At 40.5% G+C, this 16,468-nt stretch overlaps 1 protein-coding gene across 1 annotated transcript; it reads left to right on the top strand.

The window, feature by feature from the left end:
* The first annotated feature begins 7,306 nt into the window (after positions 1-7,306).
* Positions 7,307-7,894, top strand: LOC120278479. The gene has a single exon (XM_039285271.1). It carries the CDS (start codon positions 7,307-7,309, stop codon positions 7,892-7,894), a length of 588 nt encoding a protein of 195 aa, XP_039141205.1.
* Positions 7,895-16,468: the final 8,574 nt, after the last annotated feature.

Raw genomic sequence — 16,468 nt, forward strand, 5'->3', positions numbered from 1 at the left:
AACTCTGTGCACCATCCTCATCAGTCTCAATGTCTCTATGCCCAATAGAGCATATATACTCGCCTTCTCCATCACCGAATCACGGTCAAAAGACCCATACCCAAAACCAATCTCATGATGTAGGGACTCAAGAAGATCACTCCTAATCTCCCGTACTACCCCTGATGTCTTAAATACTCCGCGATGATATGTCTTAAATGGATCGGTGTGCTCTGAACCATCGAATGAAGATACAGGAGCTCCTGCCTGCTTAGGACACCGGTACTGTCACCACGGTCATTCACCGACCTACTCATAATGGTATGGAAATATCGATACGTAGGTCGAGCAAGGCACGTGGCCTTGGATACCCCTGGCTCATACTATCCCTGACCGCATAGCACTCCATACGCCATCTACGATGTCAAGGCGCCCGAATAATCTGTCGGTAACTGAGCATACTCCTCGGTATCCGTGAGTGCTACCTCTTACAACCCCAGTCCGATCAAAAACTGTGTTACACTCATGCTGTAGTGATTCCCCAGTGTTTTGAACTGTATAGAGTCGTCGCTGTCAAATCTATCATAAGAACAGTCGAACTCGAATGAGGATAACACCTCGAGTGTAAGTGTACGGATAGCAGGCTCTTTGATCTCCAATAACCGTCTCCGCCCTCAACCAACACCAAGGCCTCCACCACATCCGCTAACTCTGCTCCCTGCAGTATGTCTCAAAATATACTCATGTTCAGGAATCGAGTCTGTCCGAACGAAAGTCTTGACAAAAACTCACAATGAGCCTAATGCTGGGGAGTAGCGAACTCAACGTGTTCTATCTCTGGGGACTGCTCCTTGGGACGTTTACCGGCCGCGATCTTAGTCCTAGGTGCCATATCTAAAAGAATTACAAATGAAATCATTCAAATTGGCTCAAAGAAATAATGCTACAGAAATCAACACGGTCGTGTGGATCCACATGCATGAAAATCGCATGGCCGCGCTTCAAAAATCCAAGAAGACACCATTTAATTGTTTCTTACTTCGTTCAAAGCATGCAATACCCTTCGAATTGTAGAAAATAAGCAACATTAACCAGTTTCATCGATTAAAATCAAGAATTGATGAAGAAAAACAAGAATTAGGGCTTAAAGACGAGTTAAATTTTAAATCTTTGATTCAGCCCGAAAACCAAGTGAAAATCCCTCCAAATGGGTAATACGAAGTCGGGGAAGAGTGCAGGTGTGCTCTCAGATGAATGAGGAATGTGAAAATGAAGAGAAACGACAAGACTTTTGAAAGAACTTGCGCCTCTTGACGTTTTGTTCATCCGCACGGGCGTGTGAAAATTACCCACGCCCGTGCACCTCCACCAGAGAGACTAACAGGGGAAAACGCACGCCCATGTGCGCTCTCGAGGAAACACTCAACCTCTCTCAACGCAATAGCATGGGCGTGTGGAAAATACCCACGCCCGTGCCCCCGAACCAAAGGGGCAGACGTATGCCCCTGTGGCTTCTCTGTCCAACCGAGAAGAATCACTAAGTGTTTCGCACACCCGTGTGAAAATTCCGCATAGGCGTGTACAATCACAGGTCCAACTCACATGGGTGATCACACGCCCCTGTGTCTTCTCGAGATGGAGTAGAGCTCTGCTACAGAGATCTACACGGGCGTGTGGAAATTACCCATGCCCATACGTTTATCACAAGATCTCCCACAGGGATGAGTCCACGCCCCTGTGTGCTCTCAGAAAAAACTACTAAGTCTCTGTAGGAAGACGCACGGCCGTGCGGAAATTACCCACGGGTGTGCGAAACTCACAAGGTCATTCACAGGGGCAAGTCCACGCTCTTGTGCCTTCTCTGGATGAGCTCGTAGTGTAGACCCACGAGCATGTGGAAAATACCCATACCCGTGTGTTTTCTCTAGATGCCTTAGAAAACTCTTCAGGCTCTACAGAAAATTCCTGAACATGTATACACACTTAGAGCCTTCCTTACTATGCAAAATACACCAGCTAAAACATGAAAAACTCGTTCAAACGACCAAATCTTCGCCATATACATTAACACACACGATTGCACCAAAAATCCATGAGAAAATCACAACAATGCATTAAAACACCAACACTCAAAGTCTTATTCATGCAACTGCTAAACTAAAAAAAAACTAAGAAAATAGTAAACACTTGGGTTGCCTATCAAGAAGCACTTGTTTAACGTCACTAAGCTTGACGTACCATGTCTTACCTCATGGGGGTTCATAGATGAAGGTTGCCCTCTTACCCATAGCTTGAAAGCATGAAGAGCAAAGTCACTTAAAGGTAGAGGGAGAGTTATCAGGCTTGGTACCACCTAGCAATGGTTCATCCAACTTGTTCAATTCTCGCACATCCCAAACAGCCTTGGGGCATTTCCGGTGGCGTCATCTTGTCCTCTTCATCTTTTGGAGCACATTCTTCATGATCCCCGGAGTAGATGGTACTTCTTTCATTGAACCAAGCATCATTACTTCCTTATTGTCCACCTCTTGGTCGAACAAACCCTCGTACGGGTCCGGATTGAACATTTCCTACATATATCCATCAACAATCTCATCAGTAATGTCAAGAAAGTAAAGAGTATCATCAAAGTCAAGAGAATGTCGCATGGCTTCGGCGAGGCGGTATGTGAGCTTATCATCTCCAACCCACAGTGTCAACTCCCCACCCTCCATATCGATCAATGCCTTTGAAGTGCGCAAGAATGGCCTTCCAAGTATCAAAGTTACATCCGCATCCTCATCGACGTCCAACACTACAAAGTCTACAGGAAAAATGTACTTATCCACTTTGACAAGCACGTCTTCAATAATGCCCCCCGAATGTCTCACCGTTCGGTTCGCCAATTGCAATGTCATCCGAGTAGGCCAAGGTTCTCCCAAGCCTAGCTTTTGAAAGAAAGTATACGGCATGACGTTCATACTGGCCCCTGAGTCCGCCAATGCTATTTCTTCACCCAAATTGCCAATGTTGCACATAATGATGAAGCTTCCCGGGTCTTTCTTCTTGTTCGGCTTATTCTTTTGCAAGACCGCCGAGCAAGAAGCTTCTAGAATCACAGAGGCACTCTCCTCCAATTTCCTTTTGTTGGTCAACAAGTCTTTCAAGAACTTTGCTTACTTAGGTATTTGGGATAATGCCTCAACAAAGGGAATGTTGATGTAGAGTTGCTTGAACAAACTCAGGAACTTCTTGTATTGTTCATCCGCTTGGTCATTCTTCAATCTAGAAGGATAAGGGATTCTTGGCTTGAAAACTGGGGGTGCCACCTTCTTCTCTTTGCTTGCTCCCTCCTCAACCTCTATGACCTCGGGTGCTTCTACAATGGACTTCTCACTCGGAAGCTTACGCTCAACCTCATGACCACTTCTTAAAGTGATCGCCTTCATATGCTCTCTAGGATTGGTCTTGGTATTACTCGGCAAGCTTCCTTGTTGTCTCTCCGATAAAGACTTCGCAATTTGCCCCACTTGATTCTCAAGATTGTGCAAAGAAGCGGTGTGGTTGTGAAGTGTAGCCTCGACTAATTGGAACCTTGTATCCGATGATTGCGCAAATCTAGTCAAGGCCTTCTCTAAATCGATCATTCAGGTTTCTAAGCCTAAAACTCGGTTCTCTATGTTTGGGGCTTATTGTTGTTGGAAACCCAGTGGTGCCATGGCCTTTTCTGGTCCTTGGTTGCTCCATGAGAAATTGGGATGATTCTTCCAACCCGGATTGTAGATGTTGCTATATGGATTCCCTTGGATCCTCATTGAATTACACACGAAATAGACTTTCTCCACTGAAGATGCATCACCAATAGAGATCGGGCATTCATAGGGAGCATGTCCTCCACCGCATCCGGTGCAATTAGTCATGGCCGCCACTCTATTATAAGTTAGAAGGTCTAACTTCTAACTCAACTATTCCACTTGAGCCGCCTTTTTCCTTTCACGCGCATTCCACTGATAAACTGTTCATGGCCATGTCTTCTACTAACTGTCGGGCTTCTTCTGGGGGTTTACTCCCCATTGTACCTCTTACAGTGGCATCTAACAGCTGCCTTGCACTCGGATTCTACCCATTATAGAAAATCTGAATAATCATCCATTAGGGAAATCCGTTCTGTGGGCACCTCTGCAAAAGATAATTGAAGCGCTCCCATGTCTCAAACAATGACTCTAACTCCATCTGCACAAACGATGATATCTCATTGTGAAGCTTGGCCGACTTCCCGGAGGAAAGTATCTAGCAAGAAAAGCTTCGACCATCTCGTTCCAAGTTGTGATGGAGGCCTTGGGCAAATAATGTAGCCACTGCTTGGCTCTTCCCTTGAGAGAGAATGGGAAAGCCCTCAATCTAATAGCATCATCCGATACACTGTTAATCTTCAGCATATCACAAACTTCTAAGAAGTTCTCTATATGGTTATTTGGATCCTCATCGGGCAAACCATTGAACTCCGCTGATTGCTGAATCATTTGGATGAATGTTGGCTTCAGCTTGAAGTTCGGAGCTGTAATCGAGGGTCACACAATACTCGATTGTGTGCCCAAAACTGAGGGTCTAGCATAATCAGAAAATGTCCTCTGTTACTCATTCTGTTCTGCAACATTATCTGACCCTTCAACTTCTATTTCAGCTTGAGTGTACGTTCAAGTTCAGGATCACAGGTTCTTTTCCCCTTTTTCTGAGTGTACGTTCAAGTTCGGGATCTCCTTCAATCAATATCGAAGGGTTCCTTTGGTTCATAACCTGGAGCTGCACCCAAAGAAAGAAAACAAATCAGAACGATGATAGAAAAAGAAGATGTGAAATAGAGTGAATGAATAGCTAAAAAAACAAAGTGCAAAGTATTTCTAAATGCATACTCCCCGGCAATGGCGCCAAAAACTTGACAATGCCCCTTGTGTATGTCCCGCAAGTGCACGGGTTTGTCGAAGTAATAAATCCCAGATGAGTGGGTATCGTATCCATAGGGGGTAGGGAATAAAAATACTTGAATTGTTTCTTAACTAAGCGAAAAGTGAATAATAGTTTTGTAACAAGATGTAATGTAAACAAAAGTAAAAGAGACAAGAAAGAAAGCACAAGTAAAGGGGAGGTAAGGCAATCGATATAAATGGGGTACCCGGATATTATTCCACCTAGGACAATCATTTCAAGTGCAAAACCCACTCTAACATGCTTTCTAACTAATGCATTAATGAGTCGTGGAGATCCTTCAATACATGATCCCAAATCTAAGGTCAACCATGCCTAACTCTATACATGTCCCGGAGGAGAAATTGAACAATCTCTTAACCTCGCACTCGTATAGAATAGCAATGAGTTCTAGGGATTCCAAGTTACAAATCCTCTTCCTAGATGTAGACCTAACCCTTTGGTCCAGGTGAAAGGTCCCTAGTCACAATTAAGCCCTAGGTGCTAAACTTACTCCAACACTTCACTCCGTTGCCTCTACAACTAAGCCCCAGTGGAAGGTCATCCCTTAGCCCATTCACTCTACTATGACCGCAAAGAACTTGAGGAAATAAAGGTAGGATGAACCACACTGGAGGGGAAAAGGGACGCTCAGCTACCTCTCGACTCACCCTCTCAACCTTCTCCAATCTAGCTTTGTCTAACTCTCGTGGTATGTCACTCACTCACAAGGGTTGCCAAAAAGAATTCTCAACCCTAGTGTCACTCTAAGGGAGTATTCAAACAATCAAACATACAAGATTGTAACTCAATTAACACATCAATTAATGAAAGCAATATAACAAGGTTTAATGAAACAAATACATCCTAGGGTTCACAAATCTAAGTACCCACTAGGGGGTTTAGCTCTCCATGGAGCTAGTTACAATCAATGAAATCGAATGCAGAAACAAGTAATCCATAGAAAACCCCCTCGGTAGTCATGACAATGGTCTTTTCGAGAAGTCTCTACTCGTCCAAGGGTCCCTTTGTCCAGCCAAGGATACACCTCACCGGATCGGTGCCGACGAAAGCTCTCCCACTAACCTTCTTCCAAACGGAGCGCGATATCGGAGCCGTAGAACCTCTCCCAATCCCTAGCCAATACCTGTCCAAACCCTAGACGCCGCCCTCTCTCAAGTTGGGGAAAAGATGGCGAAAAGAATGTTGAAATCGATGCTAAAATCAGCCTTAAATAGGGCTGGAATCGGGTATCCACACGCCACTATGGATTCTCCACACGGCCCCTATGGAATTTCCACATGGGCATGAATAATATCAACACACCTGTGTGGATTCTCTGGAATCCTCTTTTTCGGCCGGCTGTGAATAGGACCTGCTCCAGTAGATTGCTATAGTATTTACTACAGTGCCCTGCTACAGTACCAGCTCAGAACACTCCCGAATCCATGTTTTCATCGAGGTAATATAAACAGGCACACATTTACGTCATAGGTCGCTTTGCTTCTTCAACAACGGCTTCATCGGTGAAGATCTTACTATTAATGCACAAGTCGGGATACTCGAATGTGACTGCCTTTGTGCCCCTCCAAATCATTATGCTAACTTGAATACACGGAGGTTGGCATACGTTCTCATATCTTGAGCTCGACTTATGTCTTCGCATTTTATCCTTCTCAAGATTTCCTCCAAATGGTGCATTCACGATCTACATTGGCTTCTTTCTCTAACATTTTGCATCACAACCCTATATGCATGAAAGTAACATAAATACACACATATTAGCGCTAGAACCTGATAAAAGTAATGCTCATCATAAGGAAAGAACACTTCGTATTCTTATCACACAAGCACTTATCAAAGGAATATGTGTGGACCGAAAGAAAGTTGAAGCAATCATTAACAGGGAGCGACCCAAGAGTGTATCTAAAGTTCTAAGTTTCCTTGTTTTGGCAAGTTATTACCGATATTTTGTTGAGGAGTTTTCTCTGATTGCTACACCCTTGTCATGGTTGACTCGAAAGGAGGTAAAGTTTGATTAGATGAGAAATATGAGAATGGTTTCCAAGAGTTGAAGAACCGCCTGACTTCAGCGCTAATGCTTACTCTTCCTACCAGTGGTAAAGAGTTCGTAGTGTTCAGTGATGCTTGACAACAGGGTCTCGATTGTGTATTGATGTAAGATGGGAGGGTGATAGTTAATGCTTCTTGGCAGTTGAAGAAACACGAGTTGAATTATCCTACCCACGATTTGGAGTTAGCGGTAGTGGTTTTTGCCATAAAGATCTGGTGACATTATCTCTATGGGGAGAGATGTTTGATTTATAATGACCATAAGAGCTTGATCAAGGATTATGATTTGGTGATTGACTACCATCCAGGAATGGCCAATGTGGTAGCAGATGCTCTAAGAAGAAAGACCTCAACTTCTCTAGCTTTTTCTACAACACCTTATCAGTCTCAACTTGCAGTTATTCGAGATATGGATGTGAGACTAAAGATTAAGCCAAAGGGAGTTCTGCTGGCAACTTTTGTAGTGAGACCGTCATTACTTAAGCATATTCAAGAGTCTCAGAGATCAGATGAAGAGTTAATGACAGGATTGCAAAGGTTGGAAAAAGGTGAACCTAGTGAATTTGGACTTCGAAGTGATGGCATTCTTGAGTTTGAGGTAAAAGTTTGTATTTTGAAGGATACAGGACTCAGAAGAACTATTCTAGAAGAAGCTCACTCTTCAGCCTATACAGTGCATCTAGGCAGCACTAAGATGTATCGTACGACCAAGAAAAATGATTGGTGGTTTGGAATGATGTGCGAGATCGCAGAGATTGTAGCAAGATGCTTAGTTTGTCAACAAGTAAAAGCAGAGCGTCAACAACTAGCGGGACTGTTGCAACTCTTATCTGTTCTAGAGTGGATATGGGAGCATATAACTATGGATTTTGTGGTTAGGTTACTGTACACTTTGTAGGGGCATGATGCTGTGTTGGTAATTATGGACGGTTTGACAAAATTAGCTCATTTTCTTGTCATTCATACCAAATATTCTTTGGAGAGGTTAGCAAAGCTATTTATAAGAGAAGTTGTTAAAACTCCATAGGGTACCCCTTTCAATTTTGTCAGATCGTTACCCCAGATTCATATCTCAATTTTTGTTGAAGTTTCATCCGCCTCTAGGAACAACTTTGAGATTTAGTACTACACAGCATCTTCAGACAGATGGCACACCAGAGCGTACGATCTAGACACTTAAGGATATGTTGAAGGCTAGTGTTCTTGATTTCCAGAGAAGTTGGGACAAGCATTTACCTCTTCTGGAATTCGCTTATAATAATAGTTTCCACACAAATATTAGTATGGCTCCTTATGAAGCTTTGTATGGACGTAAGTGCCGAACACCTCTTTGTTGTAGTGAAGTCGGTGAAAAGAAGTTATAGAGTGTGGAATTAATTAAAAATAACCATAAGAAAAGTGAAGGAAAATCAAGATAGGTTAAAAGTTGCCCAAGATCAACAAAAGAGCTATGCTGACAACAGGAGAAGAGATTTAGAGTTCCAAGTTGGTGATAGAGATTTCCTGAAGATATCACCTTGGAAGCGAGTGATATGGTTCCGTATTAGGAGAAAGTTAAATCCTCACTATATTGGGTCATTCCTAGTACTTTAAAGAATTGGTCCAATGGCTTATAAACTAGAGTTGCCACTAGAGTTAAAGAAGATCCATAATGTTTTCCATGTATTGTTGTTGAAAAAGTATGTGCTAGATCCATTACACACACTTGAGACACCCCCACTGGAAATTCGAGAAGATTTGATGTTTGAAGTAAGATATGTCTGTATCCTTGATCGGTTAGAAAAAGTGCTTCAAGGAAAGGTGGTACCAATTATGAAAGTCCTTTAGAGAAGTGATCGGATTGAGGAGTTGACTTGGGAACCTGAAAGGTTCATGAGAGAGAAATATCCTAATTTATTTAGTGAGTCAGGTAAGCTGGAAAAAATTTCTCCAAAGATGGTAGAGTGTTGTACCCTGTCCTCAGACCTCTTTAGATTCTTGTGCATGCAATAGGAGTAAAATGGTCATTTAGAACTAGTGGCATCCTTGCATGGCTACATAGTAGCCTTTGGTCATTTCTCTTGTTTAAAAAAAAAAGGAGAGAATTAAGTCTAAGACACCTGGTTCTTTCTCCTTCTCTCTTTCTTTCTTTCTTCTTCTTCTTCTTCTTCTCTTCCCATTATTCGGCCAAGTACCCAAAAGTTATTATTATTGTTATTGTTATTCATTTGTCTGGATGTTTGTAAAGAAATTTCTTGACTTGATGATATAAATAGGAAGAAACCTGATAAGTGATTGTGTTATAGTAATACGAAAGTATTCTTTTCTTATGATGAGCATTACTTTTCTCATATTTTATTGCTAATACATGAGCATTACTTTTGTGGACATAGCAGTTACTATTCATAGGCCGTAGATAATTGATTTCTTGGAGATTCACACGGGCATGTGGAAATTCGACACGCCCGTTTGGATGCCTGATTCCACCCTATTTAAGTCACGATTTCAGCTCGATTTAAGAACTCCCTTTTTCATCTTTTGGCTATATTTTTTCCACCTTTGGAGGCCTCCATAGTTAGGGTTTGGAGAGGCTTTGGGTAAGTTTTTGAGGAGTTTACGGCCTTCGACATCGTGTTTCCTTTGGAAGAAAGTTATTTGGGGAGCTTTCGTTGGCACCAATCAGGCGAGGTGTGCCCTAGGCTTGACGAGGGGACCTTTGGAGAAGACAAGGCCACTTCACAAGACCATCGACAGGAACACCAAGGGGGTTTTATTCATAGATTGCATATTTTACTTTTGATTTCATTATTGATGGTATTTTGCTCCATGGAGAGCTAAACCCCTAGTGGGTACTTGGACTTGTAAACCATAGGATGATGTTGTCTCTTTGACCTTATATCATGTTTCCTTTAATTGATGTTTTAATTGAGTTTCAATTTTCAATGCTCGTTGAGATGATTTGCCCTTAGGGCCCGTTTGGTATGATGTAAAGTTGTTACTTTCCCTGCAAAGTAAGAGGGGTGAATCTATTTCAAACGTTTGGTTATTAAAAATAATATGGTCTCCTTGTAATCACTTTCCACTTGACTAGGGAAAGTGATTCACAGGGGGGTGGTGTGAAAGTGTTTACACCGTTGGATGGGAAAGTTTGGTAATTGTCAAATTACCAAACTACCCTTTATTACATAAAACTCTTTCTCGTTTGTTTTGTCTTTAAAAAAACCCTAACGCGATCATATTTCCAATTCAGGCGGAGGTTGTCAGCTTCTTCGAATCGGAGAAATCCCGGTAATATTTTTTTCTCAAGTTTGTTAGATTATTTTTGTGTTAAATTTTTTTGTTAAATTTTTTTCTTGGTGTAAAATTCATATTTTTAAATGGATCAAAGATAAATAAATTTCATATTTGTTTGGATAAAAATTTTTTTATTGGAGAATTTTTTTGTTTTGATTAAATCAAATCTATGTTGAAATAATAATCCAACATGATAAGATAAGAACTTGAGACATATATATTTTTACTTGTCCACGATTGTTTTTAATTCCCACGAAAAAAATTGTTACGTATTTGTAGTGAATCAAAGTTTTTAAAAATATATGAGATATATAAATAAATATTAAGTAGAAGCATTCAAATCAAAAATATTAATTCCTTAGTTTAACAATATTATTTCTTGTCTCTTTTTATCATGTTTTTGCATAACATATTTTTTTATTTTTTTATGGGATTTTTATTGTAGATATAATGGTGCAAACCTTTTTTTCTTATGTTCATAAATTCCATATTTTGCTAATTTTTGTTAACTTGGTAAAAATTTATGTAAATGAAAAAAAGGATGCCTTTTGATATTTACAAAGTTGATGAAATTCAATGTAATTCATCAACATTTTACGGTTTTGCTTGCGAATTTCATACATTCTTTTGAAAATTGGTTTATTGAACTTCATATATCTTCTTTTTTTCCCTTTTTAAGATTTATGTTGTTGTAATAAAAAAATCTTGAGTAATAGATATGATGTAGATAATAAAAACTACTTTGAAAAACAAAAATAATGTGAACAGTGTGGATAATCAAATGGTTCTACTTAAATAAATATTAAGTAGAACCATTTGATTTTTTTTTTAATTTATGAAGAATAGGTTAATTATTATTTGGACTAAGTTAATAATATTATTAGAGTTGAATAAAAAAACCCAAATTTAGTAACTATAACAACTAAGGGCAAAAAAATGAGAATAAACCTAATTTTTACATTGAAAAACAAGTTCATACCAAAGCGTGGGAATTAAATTTGCATGCAAAGTAATTACAATTTTTGATTGGGATAACCAAACGTTGTAATGTTATTTTGCAGGTAAAGTAATTGCATGCAAAGTCTTTCCCTGCAATGACTTTACATGCAATTACTTTCCCTGCAAAATGCCAAACGGGCCCTTAGAGTGACACTAGGGTTGAGAATCCATTTTGGCAATCTTTGTGGATGAGTGACACACCATGAGGGTTAGACAATACTAGATTGGAGAGGGTTGAGAGGCCGAATCGAGAGGTAGCGAAGCGTCCCCTTTTCCCTCCAGCGTGATTTATCCGACCTCCACGTTCCAAGAATTCTTTGGGATTACAATAGAGTGAAGTGCTAAAAGATGAACTCTGCTGGGGCTTAGTTGCGCAAGCTACAGAGTGAAGCGTTGAAAATAATCTTTAGTATCTAGGGCTCAATTGTGACTAGGGGTCTTTCTCCTGGACCAAAGTTTTAGATCTATTTTAGGGAATAGGGTTTATCACTTTGAATCCCTAGAGCCTAAAGCAACCTAGCACAGTGTGAGGTGTCGAGACTGAGAGATTTTTGCACCTGGGCATAGTGTAGGGTTAGTCACGGTTGACCTCAAGTTTTCGGACTGTGTATTTAAGGATCTCCAGGACTCATTAAGCATTAGTTAGGGAACATAATAATTGGTCTTGCACTTGAAACAATAGTCCTAGGATGAGCAATGTCTGGGTGCCCCATTTATCATCGATTACCTCTCCTATCTTTTATTTGCGCCTCCTTCTTCTTTTCTTATTTTTATTTGTATTGATTCTTATTCACATCATTATCGATTCATCTTCATTCTAGTTAAACAGCAATCTTTGTGTTTCTAATCACTATTCCCTATGGATTCAACTACCCACTCACCAGTGTATTATTAGTTCGACAAACCCGTACACTTACGGTACACACGGAAAAGTGCGTTTGTCAAGTTTTTAGCGCCTTTGCCGAGGAATAGGCATTTTAGAAGCACTTTACACTTTGCTATTTTAACTATTCACCATTTATTCTATTACACACTTCCTTATTCTTTCATCATTCTCAATTGTATCTTTTTCATTGATTTCAGGAAAAATTATCAAGATACCTAAATTATTTGACACAATCACGGAAATGGTTGAAGATATAGAATAGAAAGTTCAGCTATTTGTAGTACAATCCACTTCATTTTGTTCCATGCAAGAGCAATTCATCCTCAACCATCCCGTGGAAGGGTCAGTTGATGATTACATTGACAGAATTCAAGATTAGAGTTGTGAGTTAGATAGTATATTGGATCAGTTTTGAAAGTCCACATTGGCATCTATGAGCAATCATTTGGAAAAAAGTTTGTAGAGGGTCCATGCTCAGTTCGACTCATTTTATCATGAAAAAAGACAAGAACTTTTCTCGTTAGGCGTGTCAACTTCAGTATAGTGGATGTGGTTGTTGTTGATGGCCATTCAGATGTACACTCACAAGCGGAAGAGGTGGAGAATGATCTTGAACAAGGATTGGACGATTTTGAGCAAATTGATAGATTGAAGGAAAGTAGATTGCGACCATCAATTGAGAATGCTTTAAACTTTGGCTCCTGGTGATACACCTTTTTAATGAAAGGGTTAAGGCTCCTGGTGATTGTGCTTCAAATCTTTCTCCAGATCAGAAGGACAAGCTTGTGAGCATGCTGAAGAAGCATAAATCTGCCATTGCTTGGAAGATCTCTGATATAAAAGGCATAAACCAATCATTTTGCACTCATAAAATTTTAATGGAGGATAACCATAAATCCGTGATCCAACCCCAAAGAATATTAAACCCGAACATGAAGGAAGTTGATAAGGCCGAAGTGGTAAAACTTTTGGATGAGGGTATCATCTATCATATCTCTAATGGTGCATGGGTGAGCCCAACTCAAGTAGTTCTGAAGAAGGGAGGAGTGAGAGTTGTGAAAAATGAAAAGAATAAATTAATTTTGACTAGGACAATTACAGGATGGCGCGTCTGCATTGACTACAGAAGGTTGAATGATGCAACTCAAAAGGATCATTTTCCATTGTCATTTATTGATCAGATGTTGGAGCGATTGGTAAGGCATCAGTTTTACTGCTTCCTTGATGGTATGTTATGATACTTCCAAATCCCCATAGCTCCGAAAGATCAAGAGAAGACAACGTTTACTTGTCCCTATTGTACGTTTGCTTACAGAAGAATGTCTTTTGGGTTGTGTAATGCACCAGCGACATTCCAGCGTTACATGACTGCCATCTTTGATGATCTTCTAGAAGATATCATGGAGGTGTTCATGGATGACTTTTTGGTGTTTCGAGATTCTTTTGACATCTGTCTATGGAACCTGGAGAGAGTGCTCATAAGATGTGAAGAGACAAATCTTGTTCTTAATTGGGAGAAATGTCACTTTATGGTCCAAGAAAGCATTATCCTTAGGCATAAGATTTCTCAAGTGGGAATGGAGGTAGACAAGGCAAATATTAAAGTCATAGAAAGACTCCCTCCACATACAAATGTGAGAGGAGTTCAAAGTTTCTTGGGACAAGCGGGCTTTTACAGGAGATTCATCAAGGACTTCTCGAAGATAACTCAATCGTTGACAAAGCTTCTTGAAAAAGATGCCCCCTTTGATTTTGGAGATGAGTGTTTCATTGCTTTTAATTTGTTGAAGTAAAAGTTAGTGCAAGCACACATTTTTATCACACCAGATTGGAATGAACCCTTCGAGCTCATGTGCGATGCAAGTGATTATGCCGTTGGAGTAGTGTTGGGTTAGAGGAGGCAAACAGTTTTAACTGATTTATTATGCTAGCAAGACTCTCACGAGTGCTCAAGAAAATTATACAACTACAGAAAAAGAATTGTTAGCATTGGTTTTTGCTTTTGATGGATTCAGGCCCTCATCTTATCGGGGGTTACTGTATTTACTGATCATTCGGCACTCCGCTATCTCATGAACAAAGTTGATGCTAAGTCGAGATTGATCGTTAGATCTTATTATTGCAAGAGTTCAATATGGAGATAAAAGATAAAAGAGGAACCAAAAATATGGTTGCAGACCATCTGTCTCGATTGGAGGGGTGTGCAGGTCAAGAGCCAGCAAGTAAGGAAATTAACGATTTCTTTCCCTAGGAGCACTTGTATGCAGTTCAGAGTTCAAAATCAAAGGACGCTCCATGGTTCATAGATTTCTCAAATTACTTATCGGGGAAAGTACTTAAGCAGGGTTTAACCTTCCAGGAAAAGAAGATCTTCAACGATTTGAAGAATTATTTTTGGGAGGATCCATATTTGTTCCTCATCTGTCCAGACCATGTGGTTAGAAGATGTGTATCAAGGGAAGAAGGTTGGGACATCCTTGCACATTGTCATTCCGGGCTAGTTGGGAGGTATTATGCTTCAAGTAGAATTGCTGAAAAAGCTTTGCCACCGGATTCTATTGGCAGACTTTATTTCAGGATGCATATTAGTTTGTTCTTCGATGCGACAGTTGTTAGAGAGCCAGAAATTTATCGTGACGGGATGAAATGCCTCAGAATCTGATGGAATTTTGTGAGGTGTTTGATGTGTGGGGTATTAATTTCATGGGACTATTTCCAATGTCTAATGGTAAAATTTCTAAAGAGGTTGTTCACTCGATTTGGAACTCCACGAATTATCATTAGTGATCGAGGAACTCATTTTTATAACACCAAACTGGAAAAAGTATTAAAGGGCTATGGTGTGCATCACCGCCTTGCCACCCCCTACCATCCGCAAACAAGTAGTCAAGTGGAAGTCACTAATAAAGAGCTCAAGAGAATCTTAACAATGTCCGTGGAATAAGGAAAGCGGGATTGGTTGGAACGGTTGGCTGACACACTTTGGGCCCACAGAACAGCGTATAAAACTCTAATAAGGACCACTCCCTATAATTTGGTGTATGGTAAATCATGTCATTTGCCCATAGAGCTCAAGCATAAAGCCTATTGGGTCATCAAAGCCATGAACTTTGACTTGCGAAAAGCAAGGGAACAAAGAATGCTCCATCTCAATGAATTAGACGAATGGAGGATGAGGGCATATAAGAATGCAAGAATTTACAAGGAAAGAATTCGGAAGTGGCATGATAAGCATATCAAAAATCCGAAAGAGTTCAATGTCAGCGATCAACTGTTATTGTTCAATTCTCACATAAGGCCCTTTCCGAGGAAGCTCAAGTCCAGATGGTTTGGGCCATATACCATAACTAAGGTGTCACCCCATGGGGCTATTGAAACTACTCATCTAGAGAAAGGTACATTCAAGGTGAACAGACATCGGGCTAAGACCCTATTTTAGTGGAGACGTTAGTAAAGATAACGAGGAAGTAAACTTTTTTCTCTGTGTGCCCCCGTGAGGTAAGGTCAGGTACGTCAACCTTAGTGATGTTAAACAAGCGCTTCTTGGGAGGCAACCCAAGTCTTTACTGTTTTTCTAGTTTTTAGTTTAGTTTTTGTATGAATAAGTGCTTGAGTATTGGTGTCTTGACCTTTATATGCAATTGCTGTGATTTTCTTGTGGATTGTTGGTGCTATCATGTGCTTAATTGTGTGTGATGAAGTTTTCTTGGTCGTTTGAGCATGTTTTTCATGATTCTCTTGTTATATTTGCAAAATATAGGCAGGCTTTTAATAGATGTAAATGTTTAGAAATTTTCTGCAGAGTCTGTAAATTTTTCAAAGTTATCCAGAGAAGATACACGGTCATGTTGAAATTCCACATGGGCGTGTGTCTCCATTCAGAGCTCATCCCAAGAGGACACATGGGCAAGTGTCTGCCCTTGTAAATGACCTTGTGACGGTCACACGGGCGTGTGTTTCTCTTTAGAAGTTTAGAGCTCTATCCCGAGAAGATACAGGGGCATGTGTCTGCCCCTGTGTCTGACCTTGTGAATTACACATGGGCGTGGGTAATTTCCACACGCCCGTGTGGATCTCTGCAGAGAAGATCCCCTCTATCCCGGGAAGACATAGGGGCATGTAAATGCCCCTGTGAAGGGCCTTGTGAAGACTCATGGCCGTGTGGAATTTCCAGATGCCCGTGTGGAACACTTAGAAGGAATTCTCATGTGGACAGAGGAACCACAAGGGTGTGTGGGTGCCTCTATGTGTCGGGCACACAGGCGTGGGAAATTTTCACAAGCCCGTGTATATGCATTCAAAGGCAAAGAATGC

Source organism: Dioscorea cayenensis, chromosome 16 (genome assembly GCF_009730915.1).
Source record: "Dioscorea cayenensis subsp. rotundata cultivar TDr96_F1 chromosome 16, TDr96_F1_v2_PseudoChromosome.rev07_lg8_w22 25.fasta, whole genome shotgun sequence".
In the NCBI taxonomy this organism is placed as follows: Eukaryota; Viridiplantae; Streptophyta; class Magnoliopsida; order Dioscoreales; family Dioscoreaceae; genus Dioscorea; species Dioscorea cayenensis.

Excerpts from the sequence above, each read along its gene's own strand:
- LOC120278479 (XM_039285271.1), top strand. The coding sequence starts at position 7,307 with ATGGCCAATGTGGTAGCAGATGCTCTAAGAAGAAAGACCTCAACTTCT.